The sequence below is a fragment of the Solea senegalensis genome, linkage group LG6, assembly GCF_019176455.1.
Source record: "Solea senegalensis isolate Sse05_10M linkage group LG6, IFAPA_SoseM_1, whole genome shotgun sequence".
NCBI lineage: Eukaryota > Metazoa > Chordata > Actinopteri > Pleuronectiformes > Soleidae > Solea > Solea senegalensis.
This window is the reverse complement of record NC_058026.1, coordinates 11,427,316-11,447,776: the sequence shown is the minus strand read 5'-3', so window position 1 is coordinate 11,447,776 and position 20,461 is coordinate 11,427,316. Positions and strand designations below refer to the sequence as shown.

Below are 20,461 nucleotides of genomic sequence, written 5' to 3'. Positions count from 1 at the left end.
GTTGTACAAGTCAAATCTATTGTCTTGGGAAAACCTTTTGAAGAGTTCAATTATTTACCCCCTAAAAGCAGTGGACTGATCTAAAGAAGAAATTGCATCCATTTACTCTCACCTCAAACGTCCCCCTCCTCACGCCACAGCTTTTAAAGCTCCTTCAGTACAACATACAAACAGATATACCACTCGTTTTTGTTTTTTTTATAGTTGAGGTGCGTGTCACACGGTTGGTGTAGTGGTTGGCACTCTTGCCTTTGCAGCAAGAAGACCCCGGTTCGAGCCTGTGTGTGTGTGTGTGTTCTCCGGGTTCCTCCCACAGTCCAAAAACATTCAAGTAAATTGGACATTAAATTGACCATAGGTGTGAGTGAGAGAGTGAATGGTTGTTTGTCTCCCTGCGATGGACTGGCAGACTGAAATATGGCTGAACGGTGTGGGTTTTGGCTCATAATCGCCGGCTTTTGGCAGTGCTGTCGCTAAATTCACCTGTTAAATATTGAGATTTTAGTGATTTCCTTACTAAATGTTGAAGATTAAGTAATTTTTCTGGATTTTTTCATCTTAACTGATCTACAGTTCGGCATTGTTTGTTTTGATTCCTGTGTCGGACGTTGTGCTCATGACTCTTCCAGTAACGACACTCACTGCTCACTCAGTCGCCGGGCAGTCTGTCACATTTTAGTATCGGCTCAACTTGGAACCTCGACAGAGCAGATACTAAAAAAATACCAGGTACCAGGTACTATCCCTGGAATGGAAAAGCAAAAATAAACCAAGTAGAGTTGCGCCGTGCTGTGCCGAGTTGTGTTAGGACTGAAAAAAAAAAAGTACAAACCTGTTGTGGAAAACTGTAAATGTTACTTATTTGCTCTACTTTCAAAGTGAAATGATTCATGGGCTCATCATGCATTAAAAAGGTATATACATTATATTTGTCTGAGGAAAAAATGAAGTAATTGTAATGTATTTAGTACTGAGATAACCATGTAATAAGAGGAATGCAGTGGCAATATGGCTGCATTTTTTCTAGCAGGGTTTCTAGGCAGAATCTGCATATAGTGCCTGTGTAAAAGTGCATTATAGCTTTAGAATAAGCCTTTTATATGTACTTTAGGGAAGTGTTGGGCTTTATCTTGCATCACCAGATACAAGAGCAGCCTAAATGGACAGATGGACGAAGCTTACTACACAAACCCAGAAACATTCTGGCAGGTGAAGGCCACTGTAGTTTCCTGACGATTGGAAAAGGGAGAGTTGTTGCAATTTGCAGTCTTACCATTCGATCTGGCTCCTATCACTCTGAGATTAAGGAGACATTAGGCGGTCAAATGAGGTAATCACATTTCACTTAAAAACTGCCAGCATCTCTTTTGATATGAAATCTCTGTATTTTCGCCGACTGCCAAGCACAGATCAGCAGTGCAGCTTCCGTTCTATTAGGATGAGAGAATCTGTCACCAGCTATTCAGAAATCATCTCCGATCAGAGTGCAAACATCATCCCCTCATGTCCTCCCCATCTCAATAAGTTATGCCCATTCTTTTTTATCGCTATATACCTGGGAATAATCTCTTCCACTTGTGCCTATTAGACTCGTGGGACAGAAAAAAAAAAAACATAGCTCAAGTGTCTGCTGCCAAGCCAGATTTGGCTGTAACTGCTCTGCCCGTGGCTCTTGACTGAGGCTGCTTATTTTTTGTTCTGCCTTTGTTTTGGCATGTCTGGCATCTCCATAGTAACGGTGAAAGAGTGGCGGGCGGTCTCTCCACACTGGAAGCCGAATGAAATGGAGTGGTTCATGTAGTTCTCTTCAGATAGGCATCGGCCTAAGATCAGAGGAAGGTACTGGTTTAACAGCGGGTTACACTCAATAAAAAATCACTCAAACAGTGATCAACCCGTTAAGAGGAGGCACGTGATGAATTGGACACAGCTTTTTTCTTGTGACACTGGAAAAGGTTGGATGGCTAGAAGATTGCAGAGGAAAATGGTGAAAGAGAGGTGGAAGAGGTGGAGCTGAACATGCCTGTGGCTTTCACTGTTATCTTCTACTGCCTTGTTACCATAAGCCAGCTTTGAATAGGTCAAATTAGTGGCAGCTGTTTGGAGCTGAAAGAACAGGGGTGAGTCAGCCAGTTTGTTGCATGGACTGCGATTCTTTCATTCTTCTCCGTCTCTAGAGCGGTGCCCGGGTCCCTGTTTCGCCTTTTCTCTTAGTCAGTGTTGTTTACATGGTGTTAGTTTACATGACAGTAGAGAAAATGATTATTGTGTTCGTCAGACTACAATTGAACTTACATGTTCACATGTGAGTCAGACTGTAGGAAATCACATTTCTAACAAGTCGGACTAACAAGCCCAGGTAATGCACCTTTATTTGGAACAATAGTCAGACTCTCCCTGCAAATGTGCCACCGTTTCTACCCTGGCTCTAACACATACTGTATATACAGTATATATATACATATATATATACATACACATATATATATATATTAGCAGAATATAAGCAGTCCTTAGTTGGACCAGCCCAACTAAGCGGACCAATTATTTTGCTTTGTCAGCTTAAAGAACGGAATATTTTAACACTCATGGATGGAAGCAAAATCAGAAGCTAACAACTGGCCGCAAAGTAAACAGGAAACAGGAAACTGCCTAATACTAAGCTGTGAAGTGCATCATGCCCACTTTATTTTGTGAAATGTAGATGATAACATCATTCTCTGTTCCATGCAACAGCAAATCCTGTCTTGTTGATTGATGAATGTCTTTGCTTCTCCCTCCTTCTATAAATGTGACTTTACTGCTTTTCTCTGTGTTGTATCGTAAATGTTCATGTATATACTGTATGTTTTAACATATTGATAGTAATGGAAAAAAGCATCCAAAATGCTCTGTGTTCTAAGGCCCTTCCTCTGGTGCCATCATCAGGCCAAACTTCATTTGCATCACTAGAACGAGTGTTGCAGCCTCCGTGGGCAGCCACTGTGGCCTGTTAAGTAATTAACTGAGCACTGCTGCACACATTTTCATTAACAGCGTCCCTCCACGGCCCAACTTATCTGCGTGGCTCATTATCACCTGCTCTATTTTACACATTTCTTTTCTTATTGTCTGTATCTCTCTTTATGCCTTCACCTTTTTTTCCTACATCTTTACTTTTTGACTTCCTCCGCCCTCTGCCTCTTTACCGTTCATGTAAGAACAGTCTTTGATATTAGAAGATGCTTGATCGGAAATCGGGTTGAAACTGTTTTGACTTTCATGTTAAGGACACGGGCATGCTCACGTATGATAAAACCTGGCCTCTGTTTGATACCATTGCCGTCAAAATGCTTTTCCTTTCGAGAGAGGGAAGCGGGTCCTGAAGTATGGCAACATTGGATCGCTTAATTTTGCACACGCTCAGTGAGAGATGTCATCTCTTCCTGCAGGAGACCGAAAACGTCAAGCTGACACCAGCAGCTTAAAGTGTGGGGTAATTCGGCTCCTCTGAAATGTTCCCTAGAAACGAAATTACTGGTCACACACACACACACACACAAATGCTCATATAAACAGGCTGCACACACATCTCATCAAAGAGTTATATTTAGCTGATATCCTCCAGATTAAGTTTCCTTTTTTACTTAATTTTTCACTTATCTTTACTCTTGCATCTTTTATGAAAAGGAAGGATGATGCGTTCTATTAGTTAATTTTCAGCCATTTCATTTTTTTTATAGAAGGAAAGGTATATATATTGAGGACCTTGTTTTGATATTTCCATGTAATAAGAAGAATGGAGTGGTAGTTTGTCTGCCTGTTTTCATAGTGCTTTACTGGGTTTTGTCTGTAAACTCCAACAAACGCAAACCTGACAAAGCAGAGGAATGCATTTGCCAAATGACACTATTTACTGTTAATAATAATAATAATAATAATAATAATAATAACTATTCTAACACCATTATTCTTGCGATTTATCTTGTCTTGTGAATGCTATGTGTTTGCGATTTAGGTTATTTTAGATGCTGGAGTTTTAAGAAGCAATGAGCTGATTCAATACTCTTCGTCTGATCGTCTCAGATTTAATTGAATCTGAGACGATCCAAGAACTATGAATATCACATAAATGCGTCACTGAGTAGAAACTGTAAAGAGAGACGTGTACCACGAGCGTCATCTGATCAGATGTGAGTGAGAAAAGCATGCCACAGTGCAGTAATCATGTGAGCTATGTGGACATTTTTTTAAGATAAAAGCAGAAAAAAGGAAAACAATTTGGTGTATTTTTTTTTATACAGACTCTATCAGACTAATATCACTATCAGTGGATCTTCAAGGCTGTGATATCAGTATATGACATAGAAAAAATGGTATCAAGCTGTGCAATTACGAAACTACGATTATGCCTCAAATGATTGGAAAAACAAAATTATCGAAACAAAACAATTATTACAAAATGGGGGCTTTTATTCTGAAAATAGTGCTTTTAATGTTGTAATAGTGTTTGACTTTGTGTTTGACTTCCTGTCCCTGTGTTCTTGACCACAGACATTCAGTGGAATCCCTGTGTTAAACATGCAGCGTGAAAGGATTTATACAATATTCAATAATTCATAGTTATTTTAATGTAAATTCATTTACATATAATTTAAAGACACTTTTTTTACGTGTAATAAATTCCATTTGTTTCCAGTTCAAGTCAATGAGTAATCGTTTGAAATCATCGTGATTTCAATTTTGATCCAAATATGCTACTGTATGTCCAAGGGCTTGGGCGGGAAAAAAAAAGTTGCTCTTCAGACTCAGAACCACTTGGCTTTGTTCAGTCATTTGTCATTCACTCGTCATTTAAGCCTCAGGTTTGATCTCGTCTTAGACTGAGATGAGATTACATGTGCGGTCGCTTTTGGGTTGAAACGCTTTCCCTCCCTTTGCTAGACGGAGACTCATGGCAGCATCTGAAATTCCTGAACGCAGTTCTTCAGGCATCTGCGAGGCTCCACTGGAACAGTCTCGCCTCATGACCTCAGTGAATGTCATCACATTTGATTCAAGACTATGAGCCGGAGGGCTGTTCAGTTATTGTGTTTTTGTGAGAAATAAAGTGCAGTTGTGAGTCTTTCTGGATACACGTGTGTGTGTTCACACATGTGAGAGACACAAACGTGTGTGACGTCTGTGTGAGTGAGCACGTCTCTGTGTGTAGCGATGACTCAGAACAGGGTGCTGACAGTTAAGGTGAATGAGCTAAGCCCCTTGAGCGAGCCAGTTGATTAGAAATGTGGTTTGAGATGATAACTGAATCAGCGTCTTTTTTCAGTTGGGGGCCCCCTTACATATATATATATATATATATATTTATTTATTTTTACAGGTTATTTTTAGTTGCACTAAAAGTTTCGTTTTTCTCCCCATGTGCAGCTTATGATGTTCAGCACACCTTCACAGAAGAGTGATTTCAAAATGACATGTCCTTATTGTGATTTTACAGACTTTCAGGTCAGGTCACTTCCTCTCCAGTGTGGAGCTGCTAATGTCCAGATATTGGCCGACATTAAAACATTTGAACTTTGTTTCTGTTTAGTAGAAATTAAAACATAATATGTGCTGCAGTACAGAGTAAAAGAGAGGGGACTGGCATCTGTTCTCAGTTGTACTCAATTGAGATGCCATTGGTACACATAAGGGGCTTTAAAGCTTGAATTTGTGTTCAAATGTTTACACATTGCCACACAGTGGGACATGTGGCGAGCACTGTTGCCTCACAGCAAGGAGGTTACTGGTTCACACCCCGGTCTGTTGGCCGTGTGATGGACTGAGATGAATGTTTACAAGTTGCATTTCACGAGGCTATAGTAAGGGTGCATTCACGCTAGACAGTCTGCTTCGTTGGTCCGCGTCTGATGTATGGACATGGATGTAATGCAGCTGATTCAGGTCATGCTCATCTTTAAATGTTTAACTCTTTAATGACTTTCCTTCACACCCGCACAAACTCTTCTACTAAGAGGTAATAAATGCACCAGGGTTTTATTCACACACAATGAGGCCGGCATCGCATTAACGACGGCTCTGTTGTATTTAAGTAGATCCCTGATTCATGTAATTAGTAACACCTGTGTTTAATGTTTTCAGTCAAATGTCAGCTGTGTAAAAAATAGATAAATAAATAAATAAATAAATAAAAACCATGAGAGACTGATGCTCCTGGCACTTCCCTGCAGACTGTAGAGGAACTCCTCAGAAAAGTCAAGCATGACGAGTACATGCCATGGGGAATCAACAGGGGTTTGATAAGAACACATGTTTTCATGTCGCGGCTGGAGTGTGAAGATCTCTGGAGGGAAGCTGCGCTTCTGCCAGCAGACAAATTGACAAAAAAGGGCATAGGGCCATAGAGATTTACAGGAGGGGCCGCACCGGAGAAATCACGCAGACCCACTCCCAGACTGAGCGTTCACCGGAGCAAAGATCTGAGGTTACAACAGGGAAGAGAAGTGGGCTCTTATCCTGCCAACCAAATAACATGTACGTCCTTCCTGATACAGAGGGATTCCTGTTATGAACAATGTAAGGCTAATGAATACACAGCATGTGTGCCAACATTGTACCCATCATGCTATGCGCCTGTTTTCAGCATTTTGATTTGAGCACACCAGTGATTGCTTTTAATTTGCTGACACACAGTGACAGCGGCCAAAGGGTTTTCTAGAAAGAAATCACAGGGTGAAAGGTGCGAGAGAGAACAGGGAGGTGGAACGAAAAGGGCGTCACGCTTTTTTCTTAGACGGAAGAAAATTAGACCATAAAGTCCAAGAAAGTTTGTTTTTAACCTCGTGTGCACAATATTATGTGGAGAAACATTATTATACGTGACGACACACCTATAACAGGTGTTGTTGTTGTTGTAAAGGCCAGTTACAATAACAACACCTGCTATATGCCGCCATGCTGAGAGGCATGTTGTGGAAATTCTGCAATATATATTGTGAAATATGTTGTTGTGAAAATGAGGTGTGTCCGTGGGACACATGGACAGTGAGTTTGATGCGTCCTTTTAGATGCTAATGCATGTGTACCTTCAGTATCAACATCCCTGCATTTAATGACAGACTAAAAAAGCCTATTGAATAGCATCCAATGCTTAATTAGCATAAGGGAAATAAAAACATATAGTAAGAAGGTGCAGCACCCCTGTTACCTGGTTTAGGGGAAAAAAAACCCTGGTGGCTGTTCGATGTAGTTGTGTTGTTGCTTGTTGTGATGTCCTGCAGTAGTGCACAAAGGAAAAATGGTTCTTGCGTCTACTTTAAAGTGCTAACTGAGGCTGACTCAAGCACAAGCATGAACTTTCTCTAATTTAATAATGCGATGGTGCTGTTTGCAGCTGTGCTTCCTTAAATTGTGTACACAGGCACTGGTGAACCTTCATTTTTGCAGGAAACGCAGTGTTCTCGCTGATACGCAACACCCAGGAGTCCTGGTGGTTTTGTCCTTGCGGTGCTGCTCCTGTGATGAGATGATGCTGAGCTGATGTTGCTGATGGTGGTGATATGTACCCGTTTGACCTCTCATTGCTCAGAGCGAGAGTTTACAGAGAGGCAAAAACAAAAGAGTTAGAGGACACATTGTTCTTTTCAAAGTGACCTTCGCTCTTTTTTTTAATGCACCAGAAACACACACACAAAACTGACTAATTAAGTAATTCAGTAGTTCAAGTAGTTAGAGCATCACTGTAATAATGGAAACAGGCTCATTTTAGCAAAGGTGAATAAATACATATCACAAATGATTCAGGGTTTCGTCTAAACAGTAGATGTGTCCACTGTCAATCACATCAGCTGTTTTGTGCTTTTACAACCAACACATAGAAAATGGCATGAAAAAGAAAAAAAAGGTGAAACATCCTCACTCTACAGTTCCAGTTGTTACTTATTCAATGACTTTTACACAACAATGACCTGCATGAATGAGAATCTACACAGTCATGAAAAAGAGAAACCTTCCCTGATTTAACAAAAAAGCAGAGGAGGAGCTTTTCCTCCACTGTTGGCTTGTTCTAATACATTTTACAGAGCAAGGCAGACACTGCAATTTATGCCAGAACATGGTGAGCTCTATAAACCAGGACCAATATGTAAATCTTGGAAATCAATTACACTGCCAGAGGCATGCAGACGCCACCAGTCATTTTGTTCCCAAGCAACAGGAGACAGTTGATATTATTAATATTAATATTTACTTAATATTATTTCTTAACCTAGTGTTCTTCCTGTTATTAGGCCATGCTACTAGCACTGCTAGCTTTTGTGAGGAAGTATTCAAAATGGTCGCCACAGTAAAGGGCTGTCTCCTTCTCCAAAAATCAAGTTCACATCGGTGATAAGCTATTTATTTGAAGATATTCGGATATTTGACCTGTCCATACACACTATGTATTATTACTTATTACATTAGTAACGTGAGGTTGAACACTCGTCTGTGATGCCTTCTCTGCTGCTTCACTCTGGTGAAGCTAACAGCTAAGCTAACTGGTCAGTTGTAGATTTTCAGATTCTTAGGGTTCAAGTTTGAACCTTAAAAGTTTGGTCCTTATAATTGATTCATTTATTTGTGTCACTGTCGATGTTCATGGAAAGGATTTGTTGATAATTATTATTTTATTTTAAGAGAATATTGCTCTCAATGTGAACATAGTCACTTGAGCTCAGTTCAGTCATTTGAGTTTTTAGACCTGTTTTTGCCAGTCTGTCTGCCAGCTGGAGCACCTGTGAAATACTAGCATATCAAACAGTACTCTCATAAGCACATTTCATCATACTCTGTCAGACAGTCAACTTCATGCGTACAACGTGCTCAATGCACCAGTGCAAAAGACATCACATCTTTGTGCTTTCAGGAGAAGAGTTGTCAAAGCACTCGGGATGAGTTTGTGTATTTGTTCACGTAATGAAAATGTGCACAATAGACACTGACATGGTGCTGCAGAGAAAAGTGAAAGCTTTTCTCTTTATTTTTAGGACATTGTGTAAAATAAAATCCCAGTTTCCACATGTTGGATTGGGGAAATGCGGTCAGGGTTTCCATGGTGATTCTTGTAACCTGCTCTGAGAATTGTTCTCCATTTTCCATCAGAGGCGTGTGGAAGAGTTTCTCTCACATACCTCAGCCTGTAATAAGCAGAAAGATGATCTACTTAGTTCCAAAGTTCCATCTTAAAATCATATGCTGTCCATCACAGACTGAGAAACTGCATTTCAAATATTGAAAATAATTCACTCGCTTGCCTCATTTTGAGCAAACAGATCAGCACAGAATGGAAATTGGAGTCAACTTTAATATTTTAAAATATCTATACTCAACAGCCCATTCACAGTAACATTTACTGTCAAGGTTACTTTCATTTAATTGTTTTCTCTAAATGTTGCCTTTTGTCTCTGCTTGTTTTAAAGAATAACAAGCCATTAAATTTAAGATAAGACCAAGGCTGGGGATCTGCTGTCACACCTGTGTTCAGCATTCATTAGATTTAGTTTGAGCATAAGAAACACTTGAGAGAAGTGTCATCACAACCAGACCCTGTTACCAAACAACTGTGTTTGCTGTTTAATACAGTGGTTTGATTCTGAATAGTCTGTTATTTTTGATTAGTACGTCAATTACATCACAATCTTTTAGAAGTGTTTTAAACCACATCCTGAACAAACAGTTTTTCAGTGCACAGGAGCAATGGGGAGGATCACCAGGATTACAAAGCTCTTGGTGTTGACAATGAACATGAGGGCTAAGACTCCATCCTATGCATGAGCAGCGTAAGATTAAAAAATAAAAAATGTATTTTTTTTGTATTTTTTGGGAGAGATTAACAACGATCTGCATGTGAAGCAAATAAATGAAAAGGTCAATAACGATGCATTATGGTTGTATTGTTCTGCCTCCCTTGCTTTTTCAAAGCCGGCGTAGACATGATCTGAAAATAAGCGTGAAAATCTTGTTCTGCATATTCACATGCAGCATCTGATTGCATGTAAAGATAGTTAACGTTGGGTCAGCTATCAGGTGCGCGAAAGTCATGATGTTAGCCAGTGAGCTCACCTAAATGGAATGCATTTGTTTTGTTTTTCTAGTGTTATTAATTGCACCTGTGCTTGTGCTGTTATGAGGTGCCAACATTTCTGCCATAAACAAGTGTGAATCTGCTTGATTTATGGCCAAATGCTGGAGAAAACATATAGGAGTGAGGAGAACAAGTGCTATTTTTAAGATTTTCTTACCTAACATTGTGATTAAACACTGATATTAAGCATGTTTTTTTTAATGACTAAATATCAACATTTCATGTGGTGATGGTTCTCAGTGAAAACAACATCACTGTGCCGGTTTATTTCTTTACAAGTGTGCATTTTCTCCAAAAACGTTGATGTGTATTATTTACGCTCTTGTTTGAGATACGTCTGTATATTGTAGAATAATGCATATATTCTTTCTATATGTCCATATCTTCTATATGCCTATATATTTTTTTAATGGTCTCGGATCAATACAGAGCTGGTTCTAACTTCCTGCCTTATCAGTCATTACAAGTGCCCAGCTTTAGCTGACAGCTCTTATAGATTCATTAATCTGCTGCATTATATCAAGTCATATTTGTCCATCTTTTATTCATTGCCAACATTTGTAAAAGTACCTTTTTTCCCTCCTGCTGAATCCGACGCAGCATGAAGAGTCTCACAGCGGTTTAGTTTACTCAGTAAATATCGACGTGACAATGAGGATGTTTGACATCTCAAACACTGATTGTGCCGTTTGAACTTTGCTCGTCTTTTGCGCTAACGTGTTATGAATGACTTTTGGTTTTCAATGTCATTATTTCTTCTTTGCACTGTCATGTAAATAGCAAGTAAGTGTACATTTTACACATAATCTGATACTGAAAATAGAACGGTACATTAGGATCTGCAGCTTTTTTTTAATATCATCGAGAGGATGATGATTGTTTTTGTGCATTTTATGCATCTGTGTGCATCTAAATATTGCTGGAAAGGTAATTGTAATACCTGTGCGTTGCTCTTGTCTTTGTCTGCAGGGACCCAGTCCATTGGACGAGTCTTCCAGTCCCACTTTAGCCAGCACTCAGCAGCCTCGAGGTCGCCACAGTTTTGTCCAGGAACACTTCCAGGCTCAGTACAGGTGAGAGGCATGAACATAGACAACATGCTCTGATATTTCTGAAGCTTTGTTTTCATGGTTGAGTGAAAATCTGCAGACGCAGAAGAAAAGGTCCAATGAACACATCTCAACGCTCTTGGTAAAAAGTAGGATCGAAACTATCCTCATCAATTATGCAGGATGCACAAAAACAAATGCCCCGAGTTTATGTTTGAATGAACAGAGTGCATTTCATACCATTAAACCGATAGATATTCAGCACAGGTGAGAATGTATTTACTCTCACGTGGATAAGAATCAGTGGCTTGAGAAAGTAGGTCACAGACGGGCCTGCAAATGATTTCAGGGGATTTATCTTTAGTACTGGCTTCTGGGTCTTATTGCTTTATTCACAGTGGAAAGTCGGAGACCGTGGTTCTCAGGTTTAATAGACCCTCTGATAGAAGTGACTCGAGACCTTTCAGCAATCTTGTCAGCGTATGTTGACTTAACAGTGAACTTTGGTCGCTGGATGGTAAATCAAGGTGAATTAGTCCAGGAGATGGTTTCACTTCAGACTTTAATGTTGTGGCTGGATGATTTGAAATGACAACCTTTGGAGACGAGCGTTAAACTCATACCAAAGATCTAATCTTTTCTTTTTTCAAGTGTTGTTTTTAGGCCTTTATTGTAATGAAACTTCTGAGAGTTTATAGATTCATTAATAAAATAATCAGAAATAAAGAATTTGTGTGACAACACAACATGATATAGGCATTGCTAAATATCAGGAACTAATTAAATTCAAAGGAATTGTGTGTAGAATTTTGCAACAGTTGCACATTACAGCTAAATATCCTTCACCTCACCTTTCCCTTCCACATGTGTTGGAGAACAAATGTAGCCTTCAGGTAGCATCAAAACCTGTTGTAAAACCATGCTGGCAGCCCTTGTAGAGCTGACCCAGCTTCTGATATACATATAAAAGGCTAATTATTGGTTAATTAAAACAGCCATTCATACAATCAGGAGATTGTACGCCTAAAAAATCCCGAATTTCAGAAATATTTTACACACTGGGCCTTTGAAAGCAGATAAAAAAATGAAGGGAGGGAGGTCTAGATAAGCTTTTCATTCAGTTTGTCAAGATTACAGAGTTGCCCTCATCATCACCACCCTGCTGTGTCGGACTTCAGGATCAAATGAGTTACAAACAGGTTCAACTTTCTACTCTTCTCCGCTTCTTTGAATCCAATTCTCTGGTTTCAGTCAGCTGGAAAATGGGCAAAGGCTTATTTGTGTGAGTTGAGAGGAAAGGTTTACAGAATCATGTCGAACGCAAAGCATGTGCAAGCTTTTGAACAAGCTTGAAATCGTAAATGCATACGAACGCACGAGGTCTGTCAGTGTTAATGCCAGATGTAAATTATGGTCCACTCAGAAAATGGAAACATGTACTTGATGATCATTCTTCTTACCATCTGAATACAATCAGCAGAGAGTGCACCTCGTTTGTGTTTGTGTGAACTCAGTCACCTAAAAAAAAAATATAGATAACATGCCATTGCAGCCTGGCTCTGCTTTGTCTTTGCCACAGAGGCTAAAACCCCGAGTCGTGATCACTGCCGAGGCAAACTTCTCAATGAAATACTGATTCTAGGTCTGTAAGTTGTATACATTCACCGTGATTGGTTCAAAGAGAGTGTTGCACCTTAAATAGAGCAGCTTTTCTGTGGAACTATACAATTCACGATGAGCAGCATCTGGCACAGTTACAGCGCCATATATGGGTGCATTTCCTGTTACTTAATAACTCCATGAATAAATGAAGCTCTTAACTCTCTTGCCTTTCCTACAGTATTCCCTCTTTCCTTCCCTTACATTTCCTCATCTCTCAGAGCCATGATCTGCCCTCGTTAATCTGTTGTTGTTTTTTTTCCTCACTGAACTTTATTCAAAATAATTTCAAACTGTCATTCAAACCCTCCTCAATATTGCCTACTACGAGTCTGTGGTAATAAGATCTGAATGAAGCACCAGTGGCGGCCCCTATGCTGCACAACTCACCACATAAATTCTGATTGAATTAACTCAGTGTTTAATTCTGAGACAGTTTTCTTCCCATGTGACTCACTCACTCACTCCGTCACTCAGATGGTTGGGAATATGTCGTCTTCCCTGCGTTTGTTTGGCCCATTCTGCATCATTATTCTGTCTTAGTCTGAGGTGGATTATTATGTCTACAGACTAAATCCAGATCAGACTTGTCAGGAGTTAAGAGGTGTATTCCTTCATCTCCATTCCTTCAGCTCCTCTTTACATCATGTAGTCATCGGGGGGAACTGCAGTCACTTTGACTCTAAGTACAGACTAACAAAAGAAGCAATGCCTCCTTCACAGTCTCAGTGTCTACTTTTTGTTTCTGGCTGCAGCTTTGTCTGTCTCCGTGTCTCTCTGAATCTCTCTGTGTCTGTAAAACTTGGTTGGCTCTTTCTCTCTTTCTTCCCTCCTCTTCCTTCCTGATTCTTTTTTTATCTCACAGAGATGCTCCTCAGAGGCATTCAGGGGAGTTGTCTGATCTGAATAAATGTTTGCGATTAGAGCTAGGGCTGTCTTGTGGTTTGGGCTGCTGAAGTGGGAGCCGGTGCCCTAGTCACAGTGAGCTGTGCCGCAGCGTTTAAATGAGTCCATGACAAAGCCTCCCTCCGTCTGTCACTCTCAGTTTGTGGCATCTATATTTAATGGCGTAGGAGACATGCAGAAAGCCCCAGCATCTATCTGCATCTAGATAAAAAAGAGAGTTGCATCTGTTTTTTTTCTGTAACAGTGCCCTTTATTTAGATGCTACAAAGCCCCACACGTGACATGGGAAGAAAAAAAACTCTCATTTGTGGCACATGAAACACTAATTAATAATATTCATATCATTCCCATGAATTACCCTGGGCCCGAGCTGCACGATGGACAGAGATAATGTGATTGCATTTCATTTTAGATTGGGAATGAGGTACAAAGATATTCTCAAAAGCCTGGCATTGCAAGGAATGATCATTACAGAATTATTACATGAAATGGGTATAACAAGCATACGAAATATTCATTTGCACGCATATTATACCTACATTATTTCATGGCCACAAATGAGCACTTTGTGCACATTATACCTATGTAATTATATCTATACCTTCTTAAATGTGAATATTTTCTTCATTTCTTTGCTCTGGATAAAAAAAAGAAATCATTAAAAGTGAATCATTTTGTTTTGTGGACAAAACAAGATATTTGAGAACATCATCATTTCCAGGTTTGATGAACACCATTCAACATTTTTTAAGGTTCTCTGATATTTTATAAACCAAACGATTAATCGATAGTAAATAGTTGCAGCTCTAGTAAATACAGCTCTAATCAAACAATATAAATAAATATAAATATCGTCCGATAGATTCTCATTTTAGAATGTAAATATAAAAATACAAGCATACCACACTGTTTGGCTAGACCGTGGAAGTTGAGGCAAGAGTTGTAAACAGTTAATTTTGTACAAGTCACAGCTCAAAAAACCTTTCAAAAAGTTCTCTCTGCCAATCAAATGTTTTTATAGCACATTCTTCGAAGGCTCGACACTCCTCACGTCTTCAAAGCTGCCCTGCAGAGTCTCCACTTTCCCCCGAATGATTCACTCAGCCTGGGATGTGCTCGCATTCACCTCTCAGAGGCATCTGTCTAATATTTCCACACCACGCAGCTGAGTGACTGCTGAGAAATACAGCCAGACACTGACCCTCCTCACTTTGATTTGGACATTTTCACCACCCACAGCGTTTTCTACACGTGCCACTCTCCCTCCCTCTGAAACCACCCAGGTCCCTGTACTATCAGACGCTGAAGTGGATTCTTGGCAGTTATTACAGGCCATTATCAAATCATTATCAGAACCCTTTCATCTCTTTTTATGACGCAAACATGAAAGTTGAGTCATATAGTGGTTTACTGTCACTGTAATCTCAGGCTACATCCCTACACATCAAATCAGACTAGGTCCAAATGAGAGTAATCTCACCTGAAAATGTACAAACATACAGTGTGTCATGTGACCCTTCAGGTACACCAAGCATGCGCCTGTGATTGTGCGGTTAATGAGAAACAGCATAAGAGACAGATTCTCTTTCTGTGAGGCTGATGAGGGGAAATTGAAAACAAGAGAATAGCAAATAGACATTTACTCAAATTTGACTTGGCTGTGCCGTGATGGACATAAACATCCCTCCGTTTTGTCTGTTATGAGACAAATTATTGTCAGAAATTGCAATTTTTCATCTCATAACTCATTGGTTTATGTTATTATTTGTCTGATTATAAAGAGTTCATCAGTTAACGTGACTATGAGTGAGTACATTTAATAAATACATTATTAAGACTGATGAAGCCGTCCCTTTAGACTGATACATTTATCTTTTTACGATGAATAATCGTTGGATAATACCCAGTGAATGTCAACAAGCATTTTTGCTTGAAATGCCCACCGTTGGTGTGGCTCCAGTCCCTGGATTAGATCCTGTCAGATAGATCCAATCCCCGCTGACTTTGTGTGCGAGGAACGAGATGTTGCCTGGCCTGAAGGGCAAATATACAGACACTCATTCACACCTGCAGGTAATTTGTAGTCTTCAATTGAGATGAACCCCAATTTGCCCCAAGTTCTAAGAGTGTGGGAGAGAAGAGAAGAGAAGACTTGTGGACACACGGGACGCACACACACACACACGCAGACTACAGTACACACACAAGTCGATCTAGGTTTCAAACTGAGGAAAGTTTTCCTGTGAAGAAAGCAAGGAGGAAATTTAGAAGGCATGAAGATGACGCTGAGTCTGCAATCACGTCTCCAAAACTAGAGTGAAATTGACAGAGACTGTGCATTTGAGAATGTGTGTGTGTGTATGTGTATGTCTGTGAACTATATAGGCATGGAAGCGTGTGTGTGTGTGTGTGTGAATGTGAATGTGATTTCCCTTGACAGGAGGTCTCTCCCCATACTTTTTGATAGAGGAAGATGAGTGCCCTCCAATTCACAGCCAGTGACACATGACTGACTGACTGACTGACTGACTGACAGACAGGCAGGCAGACAAAAGCAAATTAACTAACTCAGTCCCAGAAGGAAGAGCATTGACCTTTGGAGCTGGAGTTGTGTTAAGCTGGTAGTTTGTTGACTGCATTAAAAATGTGTTTTGTGTCACCTTGGCAAGAAGACAAACAATCAATTTAGCCTCCTAAGCAACAATATGTATGCAGGTGCTCCAGGTTCTAATGGTCTTATTTTACTATTAATGCATACATTTTTTTTAGCCCAGCTATTTTTGGCTGGTCTATAAAAACATGGTTGTTATATTTGCAATATAATATATTGCTATTAACAGAATTCAAACATGATGACGCTTTTATCATGTGAAGTACCATCAAAATATGTATATATTATATAATATAATCATTGAGCTATATATATGTATATATATATGTATATATATATATAAATTACCTGGCCAAATTGGTATGGAAACTGAAATATCTCTAAATGAATCAAATCAAAGCAAAAATTGAATTGAATGGGGACCTTGTGTGTTTGATTGTTTTGTATTTGTGTCAAATGTCTTTGAGCACTTGTTAAATGCACTATACAGATCAAATGTTATCAGAGATACAGAAGACACGGCAGATCAGTGATTAAGTGTGAGCCGTGATGTTATAATCAAATAAAAAAAAAAAAACTAAAATCAGTTCATTAACCTTGTTTGGCAGCAGCAGCAGAAACTGATTGTGGTTGTCATTGAACTGTATTGTTTACCCTTGATTTGCAGACACATTTGAAGGGATTGTTGGTACAGTTGAAACTGACTGTACCTTATGAAGCTTATTTGCTATAGGCCAACTCAAAAGAAACTCATAACCTCAATTTCCTCTGTCTCCTTTTTTCTTATTTTTTTTTGTTTTAAAGTTAGCCTGTAGCCTACCCACTGCACCTACACTTTAAATGAGGTTCTGAGTGCACAGGCTGTTTCTTACAAGTGCAGACTCAAAGCAGTCAACCTGTTTTATTACAGTTGTTGCCGAACACTGGGTGTAAGCCGTGTTGATTTTAGCCGTCAATCAAATAATCAAGAGGTGCAACTGAATCTTAATTAGTTGTGTTTGTTTCACAAACTGTGCAAATTAGAAAGCTGCATCGGTTTTGTTTTTGAACCGAGTGAACTGTGAATCATACACCTGTCAGGCTCACCAGCTCATTTTGAAATGATTAATTAGCGTCAGTCTGTTTGAGCAGCGATTGAGATTCGTTATTCGAGGGGCAGCTCAGGTTTAACGGTTTGGAAAGAAAGTGAGGTTGAGACTTTTTGGTCACGTGCAGAGGTGGGATAGGGATTATATTGGATAAAGGTTGTTGAAGATGGAGGTGACAGGCAAGAGGAAAAGAGGAAGACCACAGAGAAGGTCCATGGATGTTGTGAAGGGGGACATGAGGACAGTCAGTGTAATAGAAGAGGACGGGACAAGATAGAGGTAGATGATCTGCTGTGGCCCACCTCTAAAGGGAGAAGCCCCAAGAAGAAGAGGAATTGGTTTCAAAAACATAAATCTACTATCATTGACGAGGAAATAACAATACCTACTGTATGTAATAGTGAAGCAGATTTCTTCTTAAATTCTATTTATATCAAACCTTTTGAACAGGCTCAGCTCATTCCTGACACATTACATAATAAATTCCATCACTTTTTATTATTGTCCCTGTACAGCATGTATTACATCATCTACACCACTCAGTGTCTCAGTTCTTTACTGCATGTTTCTGTATTTGGTTTGTGTGTTTTGTGGTGCATGTGTTGTCAGAGACTGTTGATGCCCTCTTCATTTCATCTCCTTCTTGCATTCACGTGTCTTCTTCTGCACTGAGCTCGCTGTTGCTCCAGGTGTCTGGTCGAAGTGAAAGAGTGATGGTCGTTTGGTTTGACAGCTGAATATTGTTCATAAGTTACACGTGCGTGCACACACACACACACACACACACACACAGCGGTGAGACTACACGGAAACACTGTCAGCCTCATCCCGAGCTTTAGAGCGGTGTGTGCGTGCACAGCCTGTCAGTCTGCCTTACAGAGAACAAAACTGGCATCATTAGTGAGCCTGTAGATGTCTGTCACGGCACACCAGGTTGAATAATGTCAGCGAGGAAATGTGGAATATGAAAAGTATTGTAATATTTTCCAGCGTATTAGTACATTTGTTGAGTCTGCTTCATGCAACTTGCACAGTATGCATCTGCACACACTCACCGGAAAAGAAAATTGTGCAGAATTGTTGTAATATTTTTGTCTTTGTGCAGCAAAAAGGCACAGTAAGATTGATCGATTCTGCCAAACGCAAGCTACTACTTTACAATATGTCCAATAAACCTTACATAAAAAGTCTGTAGGAAAATGATCCGACTTCTCACTTGATTGTTTACATCAGTAAACATTTCAGTCTCAAGTGATCGTTTCGGGTGTTTTTCAGTAAAACACAATTTTAGTAGATTTTGTTCCACATTTAGAGGAAAATAGACAATAAAACACATATGAGTGGACACCAGTGTTTGACAGCTGGTGTTTTCCAATAGGAGCCTGGATGCAGGTGACATCTGTTTGCAAAACATCGCGTTTTTTGTTTTAAACTACATTTATAAATCTACACTAAGTAACCAAGGGTTAACACGTCCACATCAGCATTTGCACACTTTGAACCTAGAAAGGATAAAAAAGGTCATGTATTTTAAGTTCACAGCTTCCAACTGTAGAAAACTGGAGATGACAATGAACAATCAAATGCAACATGCATTTTAAACATCTATGAATGTATAATTAAGATATTATCTTATCTAGATCTTACTGTTAAGATAATAAATAGAATATGCAGTATCGACGGTATACAGCATGAGCTTTTCAAGGATCGCGCAAATGAAAGATATGGTATTACACTCTCACACTGTGAGGGTTGTGTGACATTCCAACAAACCGATCTGCTCTTTTCCCCACACATAATTCCCCACAAAGAAAGTATTACTGTTGGGGTTAGGAGAGAGCAACATATGCTTTGAGGCTTGATTTGGGTCATGGTTTCTTAAGGTAAAAGAAAGAAAGTGTTCATGCTTGACTGGAGCCTGACTGTGGATTTGTAGTCGGAGAAGACTTTTTTTTGTATTCGCTCATCCATCCCTGCTCTAATTCCACTGCTTGTTTCAGTCACACAATCCTCTTTGCAATGAAGATATGCCGAGGACTTTCTGAGGAATATCGGAGACCTGGATATTCTTATTTTATTTGACACTGAATGAACCACAAGTTCAGAAGTAACTATTTTAGGAAGAGCATTTCGCTCTCAACAGCAAGTATAGTTTATATAGTTAGATATTTATGAATTCATCAATAAATGAATGAATTAATGCACATGATATGCTGTATATTACAGTGATAACTGTATATATGATACTATAATCCACAAACACACAATCATCCTCTGTGATCAGTTCTGTGATCCTGTTAGCTCATGTCTGTGTCATGTTAGTTTTTGTTCCTTTGACTGTCCTGCTGCCAACTTTCTGTTCATTCTTAATCCTCTGAGCTCTGCATGCACTTTGTTGTCCTTTTCTTCTCTGTGCCTTTGTTTCTCCTGCTTTTCCAACAACCACCATAAACCCTTTGCCCTTCACTTCACTCGTCAAAGGTCACCTTTATTCCTTTTCCCCGCCGTCTCTAAATATATGACACTTTCATCTTTTACCTTTCCTTTCTGCTTTTTCGGTTAATGCAGGATCTCATCTGCCTAATGCACTTTTCATTTTGTGCAAAATATTCTCAGCAGCATCCCACCTCTGTTGCGTTGCTTCCCTTTCTTCCACAGCAGATTGAGTACAGATGTCCCCTTTCAGTACTTAGTATTCACCACCACCATTTAACCATCAATGACGATTCATTTCTATTCCACAATATATTCAATGCTAAGGGGGGAATGTCTGTGAGGGTTCTCCGTCTTCAAGGTCATAGTCATCTTCAGTAGTGAGCTGTAGGCAACTGGACTTGTTTGAGTTCATGTGAAGATGTTTCACCTCTCACCCAAGAGGCTTCTTCAGTTCTGAGGGGGAATGTGGCAATTTGGGTTGCAGACATTGATTTTCCATCTGTTCACTGTGTGAATTCTTATACAATGAATGGTTTTCATCTCATGGCCATTCAAAGGAAGGTCACTGGACCATCAGCCTGATGTAAGAGGAGATTTTATTTGGTTTAAA

General features: G+C 39.6%; 1 protein-coding gene across 1 annotated transcript in view; it reads left to right on the top strand.

Moving 5' to 3' along the window:
* The window catches only part of LOC122771064 (ubiquitin carboxyl-terminal hydrolase 43-like), an 80,006-nt gene that overhangs the window by 13,073 nt on the left and 46,472 nt on the right, over positions 1 to 20,461 (top strand). The window contains exon 2 of the mRNA XM_044028364.1: positions 11,072 to 11,175. Within this exon, the coding sequence (XP_043884299.1) occupies positions 11,072 to 11,175 (104 nt within the window). The remainder of the gene's footprint in view (positions 1 to 11,071; positions 11,176 to 20,461) is intronic.